Source organism: Adelges cooleyi, unplaced genomic scaffold (assembly GCF_023614345.1).
Source record: "Adelges cooleyi isolate 19-005CV unplaced genomic scaffold, UGA_ACOO_1.1 ACOO_flye_CR_arks_rails_tigmint_CR_PRNA_108, whole genome shotgun sequence".
Classification (NCBI taxonomy): domain Eukaryota; kingdom Metazoa; phylum Arthropoda; class Insecta; order Hemiptera; family Adelgidae; genus Adelges; species Adelges cooleyi.
This window is the reverse complement of record NW_026095761.1, coordinates 17,623,796-17,638,056: the sequence shown is the minus strand read 5'-3', so window position 1 is coordinate 17,638,056 and position 14,261 is coordinate 17,623,796. Positions and strand designations below refer to the sequence as shown.

Genomic DNA, 14,261 nt, shown 5'->3' with positions numbered 1-14,261 from the left:
TATATAATACACACACACACACAAATACTTAAGGGAGACGAAGGCCAACAGTGGTGGGGTAGCAGTAGGGTTGCGGTGGTTATATAAGCGGTGCTGCGGGGACTTGGCAGTAGCGCAACGAAAAGGGATGATTGTCCTTCGCGACCGGGGGCGTCGTCGTTTGGATTAAGACTATCTTTCATTTTGCCTGGAACAAAACACATCCTCAGCTTTTCGGCTGTCACGACCATACAACAGCAGCAGCAGCAGCAGCAGCAACCACGGGCATTAATTCCCAATTATTGCGGTCCATTTTGTTTTTGTCATTCTCTCGCTGCTACGAGTAGAAGAGAACGTTTAACTTTTAAACTTCCTCCGGAAGCCCATTAACGACAGGACGACCACCCCGACAATCATAACGGTAATAATATGCACCGCCTAAATAATATACTTACCATAATAAATAACAGCCGAGACCTTTTTTTTTTTTTTTTTTTATTCTGTCGCCCTTTTTCTCCTAATCCTTCATTTTTTTTTTGTTCATTCTAAGCGACGCGAGTACATCGGCGGTGATACTACATAATATATACTGAACAAACCGTCTCGACACCAACACGAGTGATCTTATTGCAAGAGATAAATACGGAAAAATTAAATTTACCACGCTAATTTTCATAACCGACAGAGCAGTGTTAAGCACTACCGATCATTCATCCTTAAACTGTGTACTTGCATAATTTAACGAAGCCGGCTTATAGCGGCGATGAACTCGTTTAAGATAAACTGTTGCCGACCAATGATACTATAATTAAACGGATTATCGCGTCGCTGAATAAAATATCAGCCTTGCAAAATGTCATTAACATAATTTGCAGCGCTCAAACCATTCAGACATAATATTAAATTAATACCATTAGCTTTACGGACTGAGATACTTCAACATTTTTTTACATTTATACGCCCTTGTTGTAGTGCGGCATAAATAAATTGCGTCAAGTTCAAGATTGGGTACATCTGAATATTTTACGGGTTGTTTTATGTTTGAATAAAAATAAAAGAAAATATTATATAACATCGGTCGGGTACCATTACATGTTTTTTTTTTTTTTTTTTCATTGAATAGACTACACGTGTATTTTGTAATTAGTTAAATTATAAGCCATTATTGTATAAGTACTTCCTACTAACCCGGGTTTAAGACCATAACGACCGGGCCACCGGTGCTCGGAACTGTGTTTTTAAATAATAATTTACACGGTGTGTCTGCCGGAGAAAATATACTTAAACTAATCTCCATTCGCATACAAGGGACATGTTGGCGTTGTTGTTTGGGAATAAATGAAAAACCTAAAATCCTGGAACCAAGCCATTTCGCAGCGAACCCTTGCCCCCCCCCCCCCCCCGCAAAAGCTGCACGCCTCTCCCCTTTGGCGTTCACCTTATCCAACAACAACTTTGTGCCGAAAGTATTTTAATTTAACTGGAAACCACCGCCGTTATTCAACTGTACATCTACTTATTATGTAAGTAATTATTTTTTTTTTATATTCCCTCAACTCTGTTACGCTCATGAAACCTTATAGTACGGCATTATGCTTGACAATATCTATATTATGTATTATTATTATTATATTATATGCACAGCTGCGCGAGCACTAACGATTATTTCACAACATTCGTTAAACCGTTATTAAAAATATAAACCAAATATAAACTGTGCGTGCAATCAATTGTTTTACACCGCATTCACATGATGTTCTATCAATATAGAGTATTGATATTATGTTGTATCAAACACATTATGTTTTTCCATTACCAGCCTATAATATAAGTTTATTGTGCAATATATTATGTTGTTGCCAAATAATTATAAGCGTGAAATACCTTATGGTGTTATATTTAAATATTATATGTATTTATATTAATAATTGTATACTTGTATTGTAATTATATTTTGTATTATATTTCTACATAAGGGTGTTCATACTTTCCAGATTAAATACTCGTTGAAAAAAGATTTTAAATTTAAAACTAAATGTGTAACTAAGTTCAGAAGCTTTGGATTTTTTAATTTCAACGATTTTATCCTTTGAAATGGCCCTATCTTCCTTGTAAGTGTGACTGTATTTTAAATACTCAATATTTTACAGAATGAAGTGTACTAGTTAAAAAAATAATGTCTAGATAAGGTACATCAATTATTAATACCTTATGGGACATTTTTTGTATGCTTTCAAAACTGTATAAATTAATTTTCACTATCCTCAAACCGACTTAATTAAAATTTCAGAACAAAATATATGTCAAGTATATAAATGACCACTAGGCACCATATAATGTCCATAGCGCCGGCGAGTATCATAATTGCATAACCACAGTGCCGTCCATAATGGAATTTACATTAAAAAAAAAAAAATAGTAGTCGTGGGTGAAAAAAAACTCGATAAGCGACAGTCTATTTTTCTCAAATCCACAGAATTCAAAACGTTTCAGAGCTATCACGAAAAAGTCTATACTTCTTAAACTGGGCAAAACCATTGGAAATACCTTTGGAGAAAATCAACTGTTTGAAAACTAATAGAAAAGATTCCACGAGCAGTATCAATGCTATATATCATATTAGTAGTTGTTCTCTTCGAGTGTTGAAAGTGGAAAAATAACACAAAGTTTCACTAGAAAAAAAAAATTGTCTACAAAATATATAGATTTTAATAACAATACCGTCTCACTGCCAGTTAGGCAGTTTTTATAATTACGGCGATTGCGTCTGTCAAACCATAAATCATATTTTCCAAGTATAAAAGTGAAGAAAAAAAAAATCGTCTCTCCTTTAATTTGAAACAAGGACACCGTAAAAAAAAAAAAACAAAAAAAAGGTTGAAAAAAATAAACACAGTCGACGCTGATAAACTGACAGTAATATTAAATTTCACGAATGGTTAAATATCGGCTGTTGTAGTGAACGGTTTTATTAGTTTTTGCTGGTAAATGTGAATAAAAATATAAAATATGGAAAAATCTTCTTTTTTTCTTTTTCGTTTTTATACAATCTCGAACTTTTTCTTTATTAAAAATAAACAAATATATCATGGCGTTTATTAAAAACTACGGCGGACAATAAATTATAACACTACGAATTACAATTGTTTGTTCAGTATTTAGTTTTGTACTTATTTTCAGTTTCAAATTTGATTTTACCCATCTAAAACGTTATTGTTTTATGCCGTACCCATCCGCAGCTGCTTTGAGAACAATGCTCTATATATATATTATATTATGTACATTTGTTATTATCTCTTGAACACAAATATTAGCAAACAGGATCGATAATACAATTTACATAATAATATATTTCGTATATCTCATTTGTATTATATTACAATAATGCATTTGGATATTATACATACTTTTGCACAGTCCGCATTAACAATTTAATGTAATTGAAAGTCGTTTCATCACAGTTGGACGCGGAAGGGACGAAATACAAACATATTACATCATAAATATATATACCTAACTATTGTGGTGTATAATGTTATAGAAGCTTGATAAATAATAATTTTCCAAACATACTAGTATAGATATTTTAATATAATTTTAAAAAGGTATATATATATTTAAAGGTACGTAGGTATACAATATGCATACATAATGTATAATTCTTGTGAAACTGCTTAAAGGTCTTTAATAATAAATAAAGGGTTCTCTTTAGTGATTAAAACTAAAAAAATTGTTTATCTCACACAAATTACATGTATAAATGTTAGACGGTCCAGAATGTATTAGCTTCGACGCAGAGCTAGAGATGTTTTACAATTTGGCGTTTAGTTTTTTTTTTGTGTCGATCTAAGCTTTTGTTTGAAAATGATTTTATCACTTTCAGTTTTTTCCTCGTACCAACTGTGCTGGCTTTTATTAAATGTAAATTTAGTCTTTAAAATTACACACTCTACTAATAATTTTATTTCACATATAAAATATGTCTTTCGATTCAGTCGGGAATAATATAATAAAAGGGACTCTACTTGCTGGACTTAAGCGGTGCAATTATTCTTACTGATAATAGCTAAATAAGGCATTTTGGTATTTTACAGAATAATCAACCATTATAATAGAACCAACGTACGGTCTCTCTAAATATAATCGGTGTTATAGAAGGAAATAAAATGATTTGTATACCGGTTGTGATTCAGATAAAATAATATAGCTGATTTATAGAAATAGTAGGTACATAGTAATATCCAAATTTATTTGACTACATTATTACTTTGACCATTGAAAACTTATAAACAAATTATATTATATTCCAAGTCCTTAACTGTTCATAATATGTTTTGAAACAAAACGTTTTGGCAACTTTTCCCATTTAAACAACACCTCCAACACTATTTTTTATAACATATTGCACGAATATAAAAAGTTTTATATTTTATTTTTTTAATACAACAAATAAGTTCCCCAGGAAGTTTCTCTGGTAGGTATTTAACTTCTATTGACTTATTTTAGGTTGTAAGGTATCCAGTATGTATATGAATACTCACTTCAATAACATTTTGTTTGTTTTTACTGATCACCATAAACTTTTAAAATGCTAAAAAGCATTGGGCATATTTATTGTATACCTTTTATTTGTTTAGAAACACGGTACGCTACATAATATTACTTTTTGTGTTTGCTCCGGTCGTTTTTTAATCCGAGTGAACTTTGTAAAAGTTTCAAATGTAGTTTATTGGCGACCAAGTTTTTTAATTAGTTTCATAGAATTACCCACGAAACTCTGAACAAGTTATATTGAAAAAACCTCTTTGAATTCTTACAATAACAATTAAACTATAATAATTAATTTATAACTGTATTTGTAAATAGCAGTATTTTTATTAAAAAAAATTACTTTTTTTCCTTTTCAACAACGGGCTTATATGGATTTTTCGAGATTTCATTTAGTTAATGTAATTGTTTATTGTTGAGACTACTTAATATGTTGACTTCAATTCAGAAATGACGCCTATAAAATTCATGCAACACAAATGAAAGTCATCTGACGACAATCTGTTGTAAATTGAGTTAGATCCAAAGTATTTTAGCAGCGGAAGATAGTATTTGAGATTAGCTAGCTATTATTTAAACAAGAAGTTATAAATAATTTATCAACTATGAAAGAATATAAGAAAAATACAAGAAAAAATTACAATAACAACCTTTTTAAAAAATGATTGATACTTGAACGGGGTATTGTATTTACACTGTTTACATATTTTTGGGTCACTCCTACTAAAACAGATTGACTTGTTAGTAAACAAGAAACATCAGCAGACAAGTCAATCTGCTCAAGTGGGAGAACCGAAAAATATATAAATAGTGTAAAAACTTTTTTTTTTTTTAATTAATTTTAAACAATTAGCTTATTACACATTTATTTATATAAAATATTTATATTAATATAAAATACGAATTATCATTAAAAATATATTAACTGCATAAACTTTAGTTAAAACCATATAATTTTACAAGACGGGTTAATAAATAATAGAAAACAGTATTTACAAAATACCATATGCCTTTACTTTTCAAAATCAGTTGTGTTTCATTAATGAACGTATGTATAAATTTAAACAAAATAACAAAGTTTCTTCAAGCCTAAGCGTGTACTTTCACTCAAATTGAAGTAATGTTAATCGAAAAAAAAATGATAATAAACGCTTAGTTTGGTATATTTGCCAAATAGTCGGCAACTTGTTGTTGGTCAAGCTTCTCGAATATAATTTCATCATTTTTGTCTTTACGACAAACGCCAACTTCGATGTTATCTGCTGTCATCTGTCCTTCGAAACCTTCTTTCAGTGCTAAAATCGCTGTATGGATAGCGTCTTCTAATTCCAAGTCTTCTTTATACCTGAAACACAAGTAACCTGAATTACTAAACAGCACTACAAAAAATTGAAACAAAAATTGTCATAGTAGTATTGTACGAAAACATGAATTCATTAACTTTACATACCTCTTTTCTAAAAATAATTTGCTATTGACATAGTTTTTGCCCAACGCTGTAGCTTTCCATGCGAAGTATGCTCCTGAAGGATCACACTGATACAACTTGGGGCCTGTTTTATCCCAACCACAAACCAATAATGATACACCGAATGGCCTTACACCTCTGAAAAAATATAATTCTTTTTACTACACTTAAGCAAACAAACGAATGAAACAACAATCCAGCTCTGCATCGAAGCTAATATTAAAACTTTATAAAAGACGTTATAGTGTTATGTTATAATTACATGGAAAAGACATTATAATCATTATATTAGTTAGGTAGCTAAATGTACAAATTATAATTTAAAAATGTTATTTTAAACTTAAAATTATTGAGAATTCAGTTAAATTTGTTTATAACAGCCACAAGATGAAAAATATAAATTTTAATCGGAACTTAGAATCAGAATTATTTATTTGGATTATAATTTATTATCATATTAGTTAAAAGTATAGAATTTTTTAAATTCTTAATAATTTAAGTATTCTTAAAGAATGTAACTCTCGAGTAAACAATAAAAATAAGTAACAATTTTATTAAATAAGCAAAGATTAATTATATTAATTAAATGTATGTGTGTATTACACCCCACCTGGGTCTTAAAGCGTTATCTATGGCTCGTCCAGGTAATTGCAGAAATAAATGGACACACGCGAACGGATAGGTAAAAGAAATATAATATAATTTAATAACAAAAACTAACGGGTCTATTTCATATTATTAAAATTATACCATAAGTAGATTTAAAACCAATTTATGGTTTCTAAAATCTTTGTAAAACAGTAGTCAATATTATTATTACCCAGATTGAGTATATTCCTGCATTACACTAGCTACTTCTTGAACTAACAAAGCAGTAGGAATTTCTTCTTCAAATTTTAATTGGTATTGTGCGGCTTCTTTTCTTGCCTTCCTTACTAGAAGTCTATAATCTGGACCCATACCTACAAAAATATAATATAATTAATAACTATACAAAAACCAATATTTTATTAAATGTCTGCACAGTGTACTGGCTATGAAAAACATACAAATTGTAATGATAATTTAGTAAACAAACTGTTTTACTAAATAAATATTTACCGCTGTAGACCATTCCAATGTTGGGAGTAATCTTTTGAACTTTTTCCACAGTTGTTTCATACAAAATAGATTTCCGTTTGTTTTCTGTTGCTACTACAACTCCATTAGATGCTAAAAAAAACCGTTAACTTTAATAAGATGTAAAATATATTAATTTTCAAAGTATCGCAAGTTTATTCATGCTAACCCATGGAAATAGTAAATTTAATGTTATACTAATTGCATTCAACTTAAAACTCTATTCACATAACATACATATCATTAAGGTAATATAGAATTCATATTATGTTAAGGTAGGTTTAAAAATATTACGCATTAAACATTAGCATTAGTATTTAACTATTTTACCTTTGATTCCGACCGATGCGGCTCCAGCCGACACTGCTGCTAAAGCGTATTCAATCTGAACGAGTTTCCCCGAAGGACTAAATTATAATAAAAAACCGTTAAACAGACAAATATTTACAATTTTCTTGGACAATTTATTTTGTGAGGTTTGTATACAAATATTCACTAAATTAATAAAATCTATTATTCTGTTAAAGGTATATAATTACTATTTTCTACTATATCTAGAAATAATTAAATGTGTTACCTGAACGTAGTCAACGAGAAACTGTATCTTTCAGTAGCCATGTTTCCTTAAGTTAAATGAACAAGATTGTTAATAAAACAAAAAATATTTAATCAGAAAATTCCAATGGACTTGATTTTCAATGAACAACAAACGAATAATTACTAAGCGGAAAATTTGAAGTTTATATTATTTACTTTTGAACAATATCAATTATTTGAGGTTAGCTAATGGTAGTCGTTTTGCTCCAAAGACCACTTCACCGAATTAAATACTTATGTCACTTGACAGCTGACGATACACAGCTGATAAGAAAAGGATCAATATCGGATTAAATGATAAGGAAAATATAAATTAATAATACAAAACTCGGGTTGACGGTAGACGGTAGTATATTATCGAATACATGTATAAATGTAAAATTAATCAATTTCAGGAACTTTTATAAACTAAAAAAACTGCCTAATAAATATTAGTTAAATAAAGAAATCATTTTTTAATATACTAAAATGATGAAAAATTTTAAAGCGGTAGCGTCACAAAATTTGTTACTTACCAACCGCTTTAAGAAACCAACAAATAAACAGTTTAAACCAGGAGAAAATGACTGGTAAGTAATGGAATAGTTATTATTTATTAACAATTCTCTTGCTAAATGTTCGTCATGTTTTTGTTCGGAACTCTGAACCTTAAGAGAGTCGACTGTGTTAATTTTGCAGTCTTGGGCAAGTTACTTTTGAATTGTAATATTACTCGCTACGTTACTATTACAGTAATTAAATTACTTTTTTGTTATTTAAATATTCTTGGTAACAATATTACAAATTTTTTTCCCAATAAAAGGTACGACTACTTTGGTGTTGCTATTTGTATACACACATTTTCATTGATTTTTTTGTCTATATTTTTGAAAAAGTTTATACAGCTTGATAACAATTTATTGTAGTTATTAGCTAAGTGGTTACTACTAAATAGTCAAAGCTCATGTTTTTAAAATTACCTAATACCTGAATAATGAACTAAACTAAGTTTTTTTCTTATTTAATTTCAAAATAAGAATTTCATTAAACATTTTGTAACTTGTTATTTATTTTTAATTACACTATAAAAGCAATAAAATTAATTTTATAGTACTAAGTACAGAATGTAATAAAATTACATAATGTGTTAAAAAAAAAAATTTAACATCAAATGTATGTTATAGGTTATTGGTTACTAGCAATTGGTATTTTTGGATCTTCTCGTGGACGTTAATGATTGCCGCTATTATAGGCCTTGGTGCTACAGTATTTATGATGGTGGTATTACGTTTCACCACTAGTATGGAAAGCATAGAATTCGATAATGAATTGACAAAACTTATCGGCAATATAGATTTAGACAATTTATATAAAGCTAATGGCAGAATTGAAGGCTTTAAAAATATTCCTATGGAAATTGGAAGCGAAAATAATTCTGTATATATGCACGTCATTAATCCAGACGATATGAGTAAGTTGTTTAATACCTAATTAAATTATTTCAAACATTTCCAAATCCAATGGGCAAATATCTATTATATTATAATATATTTTAGGTAAAGAATCATCGATCGAACTGGGATTCAGTAAAACTCACGTGAAAAATATTGAATCGTTTATAGTAGGTAATCCAAAAGATCCTATTTTTACCACATTGTTTCCAAACTTTGGTCTGCCAAAAGGAGTTCGCCATTTAGATGTAGCCACGGCATTTACAAATCGGGTAGTTAGCCCGGTCAACGAAACTCTCACGTTGAAATCTTCTAATTACACTCGACTTAAGGGCAATGAAGGAACTCTGATTGATGGTTCCAAAATGAAATGGTCAGCCGATGGCGATTTGTTCTTGAGGTCTGTCAACGGTACGGTGATTCTGAGCTCTGCCGATATTTCCTTGGACGTACAAAACTTACCCGTTGTCTTATCTAATAAATTTGCCGCTCATCAATATAAATTGTGCATATGCATGCCCAGCGGTATGATATTTCGAGTACCAATACCGAATAATTATAATTCTTACATGGCCTGTAACATGGTCAATTTAATTGGCGGTGACCATCCGTGTACATAAACAGGTACAATGTGTTTTAAAATTAACTAATTCATTCTATTATTATTTAATTGTTCATTAATTCAATGCACCTACTTATTTTAGCTGGAATTAACTATTTAAAAATTGTAATGTTTTATTTTGTTTTTTTTAGAATAGATATTATGGATACCTCAAGACAGTATACCATCTTTAAAAATGTTGTTTGTCGTTATTAAGCATAATTTTTACAACAATAATTATTTTAAATAAATATGAAAACTGTTTCTTTTCCTACTTGCATTTTAATTTATTAACTTATATTAATTAGTAAAATATATGTTTGTTGTTATTTTTTTTTTAAACAGGATTTTATTGTAGTAATTAATCACATTGTTCTTCGACATCGGTTAGCATATTATAGTATAGTATAGTATATACTTAAGAATACTTATCTCTAGTCTTTACATCTAGTCCATTTTATATATAGACTTATTTATGTTGTATTATAGTTGATTATGTTTTGAATTTACTTACTTTTAATGTTGTTTACATTTTAATATATTATAACAATAATATAATAGATCAAGCCCATTTATTATGATCATAAAACTACTATTTTACACGATTCTACATACCATGTCTAGTTAAAATTGTTAGAATATATGAGACACACTGTATTATTCTAAAATAAATGTGACAATGCTTAAGTTAGGTGGTCAACTAAAATTGTCTACCTTTGATGGCTAAGTAAATATTTGGCCTTTTTCAGTCTAACGGTGTTCCTAATATATCTTTTTTTGTTTTGTAACTTTTAAATTAATAATTAATATATTAGTAATGTCAAACTAACCAGACCTTATAAAAAGAAAATGTATGTCAATTTTCTCATGAAAGAAATATAATTCAGTTTATTGTATACATTACATAATATTTCATACTTAAAATATATTTTAACACACAGCTCTGTTATAAAACTTATAGCCAATTATTGATGTAGCGAAAAAAATGTATTGACGCTAATATTTTGCCGTCTGGAATAATTATGAGTTACTATTATATTATTTTGAATAGTATGTCATGTTAGTAGATAATAATAATGTAAAAAAGTATATGTATTAAAAATCAACTGTAATAATCAAGTACTTGTACAATTTGCATTTTTCATAAATAAAATATGTTTATAAAGAATGGTTACTCGTTTTCAAGCTAGATTTCTTTTAGGACGGGCTAATTTACTGAATGCTGAACTGAACATTGTGTTGCCTATATTCAGAAGCACATAGATTTGTATAATATTATGTTACCATTGATTATAAACATATTAGGTATATTTATGCTCAATTATGTTACGTTATATTATACTATTAATATAAACGTACGATAATATGTTAAGAGATTCGATTATTTTGGCCAAGGTCATCCAAAGTATTTTGAATTTTTTTCTTGACACATCTTTTTATAGCATCTTCGGCCATCAAAAAAATTCAGTTTTTTGTGTAAAATTATCTCGGCTTTCTGGAAAAAAATATTGATTTTTTTTTTCGAGTAACAAAAAGTCATTTAAATTGAGTTTAAATTATAAAATGTTTGTTTTTTCGTGTTATCCAAAATTTGAGAATTTTTCTAATATTTTTTTCAGAAAGCCGAGATAATTTTACATAAAATGTGTAAATTTCAAATTGGGTTCTCCATTAAAACGCTCAGAATAACAAAAAAAAGAGGCATTAGTCGTATTAATCTGATGTCAAGATGTCTCAATTTTATCTTTAGCTCTTGTGTGGACACGAGAAATTTGCATCAATGTAACATTCCATCCTCTATCTATTCAAGTAGATCGACTTGAAACAAGAGCGTCCTTTATTTTAGAACTGATCCGTATTCGATACACAATAATTGTATAAAAACTACTTGTCGTGCTCAATGTTCACTCGAACGTCATTATGTGACCTTAAAGAAGTCCAGGCAATACCAGTTTTTGTTTAAAAAAATGCAGCTTATCTTAGTGACAACATAATGGACGTGGCTTGAACACTGTAATTAAATCAAACAGTTCAATATCATTCAGACACTTATTTTATCATTTATTTTGTAACCTGTATATTTGTTAAGAGATTACATAGACAATTCTTAACAGCATCATTTTAGTTACGTTAAATTTGTGTAATAATATACATTATTTTCTATGTAAAAAAAAAAAACTAGCTACTATCAAATTGTTGAAATTATAATTGTCTAGTATTTATTTAAATGGTTGATTGTATAAAATGCATTATAATATTTTGTTATTATTATTGTAATGGAATATTACAACTTTTATAAATGTCATAAACTTGTTACATTAAGTTCAAAAATATCAAAAAGTTGACAAACACAAACCAGACTTTTAATGAATTTACTTAATACTTTCACACTATAATAAAAAAAAAAAAAAAAAAGGAGGAAACATACACTGAAGCTTATTAAATTGCAGCACTTCAAGCACTTTCCATAGCGACTTCTTCACATTCGACAGCTGCAGAATCGTCTTCCACCATTTCTTGTTGTTTTTCGTATGCTTTCTGTAACTCTCCTAATGTAATACCTCCCACTGCTTTCAGTTTTAAAATATCTATTGAGGAAAAAAGTAAAACGTGAGATGATTATTACAATTATTGCTTAGTATTATCCCATCGTTAACAACGCTTACTATCGTTTCCATTGAGTATAGAAAGAAAACCACCGTGTGCCATTATTCTGACTAAATGTTGGGCAGTGGTGCACAACACGTCTTGTTGTTCTAAAGTGAGCAGGGTTTGTACCCTCAAGTTTCCAGTTTCACAAGGGTCTACAATACCCGCTGCCCCGGGGAGAAACAATCCGCCAGCCAACAGTTGAATAACTCTTCTGTACGCTATTTGAATGGGCAACGTTTGTTTGTTATTCAACAGTGAACGATGAGCCTAAACCAAAATTAAAAATATAAAATGTCGGTAGCACAAAAATGTGGTTGTACATTATTTACCAGCAAGTCGATCATCCACGGATTAAGACATTGTAATCCACTAAATCTGTTACGTAAATCTTTGAGAAGTCTGACGAGCATTTTGTTTGATGAATGAGACGCGTTATCATCGAACCATCGACTAAAATATCATCACAAAATTATATAAAATATTAACAGCGATTATAATATTATTTAAGAGTATAAAACATGGTTTAAATGCTCAGACGAGAAGAAATTCACACCAACTATTATTTTGAATACAATTTTAATTACAAACCACAGAACTAAATTAATATAAACGGAACAACTATTTGTACAATAAAATCGATAATATAGAATTTACTTACAAACATAACAAAACGTTGTCAAACAACTCGTCTAGGTAATAATAGTTAATAATTTAAAATTTAAAAGGAAAAGTACCTATGGCGAATCGCACCCATATGTAATTTCATTGCATTTGCGTCTAAATGTAATCCGGCAGTTAGTTTTTTCAAATTAGCAGTTACAGTTGAAATAAGAATGCGTACAGTGCCTTGAGACGTAATAATATCAAATCCTGTACTGTCGGGCGCCATCGAAACATCTAAAAAGCAAAAAAATATGACATGTCGGAACCTCACAAATTATTTAGAGTTAAAAAACAATTAATAATGTTACCTTGTACAATATCTATTCCTGTGGTGTTGTTTTCCTTGAAATCTTGGATTATACGCTGTGACAGTATAACAACACTTTCTTTGGTTGGTAATGTTTTGAAAATAACAACAATATCAGCAACAGTATGGCCCTTCATTATAGTCGCTTTTTTGAACGATCCAACTACTCTTACTTCTTCGATCTTAAGTATAAAAGTGACGTTATCACTCATGGGTACGTTAATAATTACCATTGTGTACATAGCGTATACTCACGGATACTTCTGTTTTACCCGGAGAAATTATAATATTATCTAAAATTGATTGTATTTTTGTAACGACGCCCAATAACGCAGAATGGTCTTCAGGGCTAGGTGTCAGCACCTGTACCCTTTTCAACAACGCCTGAGACAGAAGTCAGTGGAAAATGGTTGTAGAAGACAACATTCAAAATCATTAGAAACCCACCACCAAGTACTTACGGTGTTGAATGCCGATTCTTCTGTGGTATAAACACCAGGCTTGACACGGGGAAATGACGTTTCGCATAACACTATATCAAAAGGATGTCTATACACTCTACGGTTCATGAACGGAACAATCAACGGTGGTGCACTCAACGGAGGTGGAAAACGGTTCATGTTCATACGTGCACCACTACGAACCATCGTTGAAGTTGAAAATCGAGTTTGTTTAAAATTTAACTACCAGATCAGAAATCTGAAGTGCTAAAAAAGTATAACTTACAATTAATATTAAAAATCCTAAAAGCAAATACTATACTCTATAAGCTGCTGTAGCTTGAAAGCGATAGCCGATAATAATTATTATAAACAAAGTTTACGCTACTACACAGGAAAATTGATTATAACTCATACTTACAACCTAACCTAAAACTCGTTTCATGGAGTAAAAAAA

At 29.7% G+C, this 14,261-nt stretch overlaps 3 protein-coding genes across 5 annotated transcripts; 1 reads left to right on the top strand and 2 right to left on the bottom strand.

The window, feature by feature from the left end:
* Positions 1-5,518: 5,518 nt before the first annotated feature.
* Positions 5,519-7,847, bottom strand: LOC126842223 (proteasome subunit alpha type-2-like). Its single transcript, XM_050579113.1, has 6 exons — positions 7,692-7,847; positions 7,445-7,521; positions 7,097-7,207; positions 6,816-6,957; positions 5,978-6,133; positions 5,519-5,872 (listed from the first exon to the last, which is right to left on the bottom strand). Exons 1-6 carry the CDS (start codon positions 7,730-7,732, stop codon positions 5,680-5,682), a joined length of 720 nt encoding a protein of 239 aa, XP_050435070.1. The 5' UTR covers positions 7,733-7,847; the 3' UTR covers positions 5,519-5,679.
* A 192-nt stretch (positions 7,848-8,039) lies between these two features.
* On the top strand, positions 8,040-10,474 carry LOC126842854 (beta-sarcoglycan-like). Of its 2 annotated transcripts, none has more exons than XM_050580062.1 (4): positions 8,040-8,280; positions 8,875-9,161; positions 9,247-9,765; positions 9,900-10,474. In XM_050580062.1, the coding sequence occupies exons 1-3, from the start codon at positions 8,180-8,182 to the stop codon at positions 9,759-9,761; spliced, it is 903 nt and encodes a 300-aa protein (XP_050436019.1). In that variant the 5' UTR covers positions 8,040-8,179; the 3' UTR covers positions 9,762-9,765; positions 9,900-10,474. The 2 variants fall into 2 exon arrangements, with proteins under 2 accessions (XP_050436019.1, XP_050436011.1); XM_050580054.1 differs by having other exon boundaries at positions 9,895-10,474.
* Positions 10,475-11,447: 973 nt separating this feature from the next.
* LOC126842629 (interleukin enhancer-binding factor 2 homolog) lies at positions 11,448-14,187 on the bottom strand. 2 transcript variants are annotated; one of them, XM_050579681.1, is made up of 8 exons: positions 13,826-14,187; positions 13,620-13,748; positions 13,366-13,546; positions 13,129-13,291; positions 12,724-12,844; positions 12,409-12,661; positions 12,171-12,330; positions 11,448-11,753 (listed from the first exon to the last, which is right to left on the bottom strand). In XM_050579681.1, exons 1-7 carry the CDS (start codon positions 14,009-14,011, stop codon positions 12,197-12,199), a joined length of 1,167 nt encoding a protein of 388 aa, XP_050435638.1. In that variant the 5' UTR covers positions 14,012-14,187; the 3' UTR covers positions 11,448-11,753; positions 12,171-12,196. The 2 variants fall into 2 exon arrangements, with proteins under 2 accessions (XP_050435638.1, XP_050435630.1); XM_050579673.1 differs by lacking the exon at positions 11,448-11,753 and having other exon boundaries at positions 11,947-12,330.
* Between the last annotated feature and the right edge of the window lie 74 nt (positions 14,188-14,261).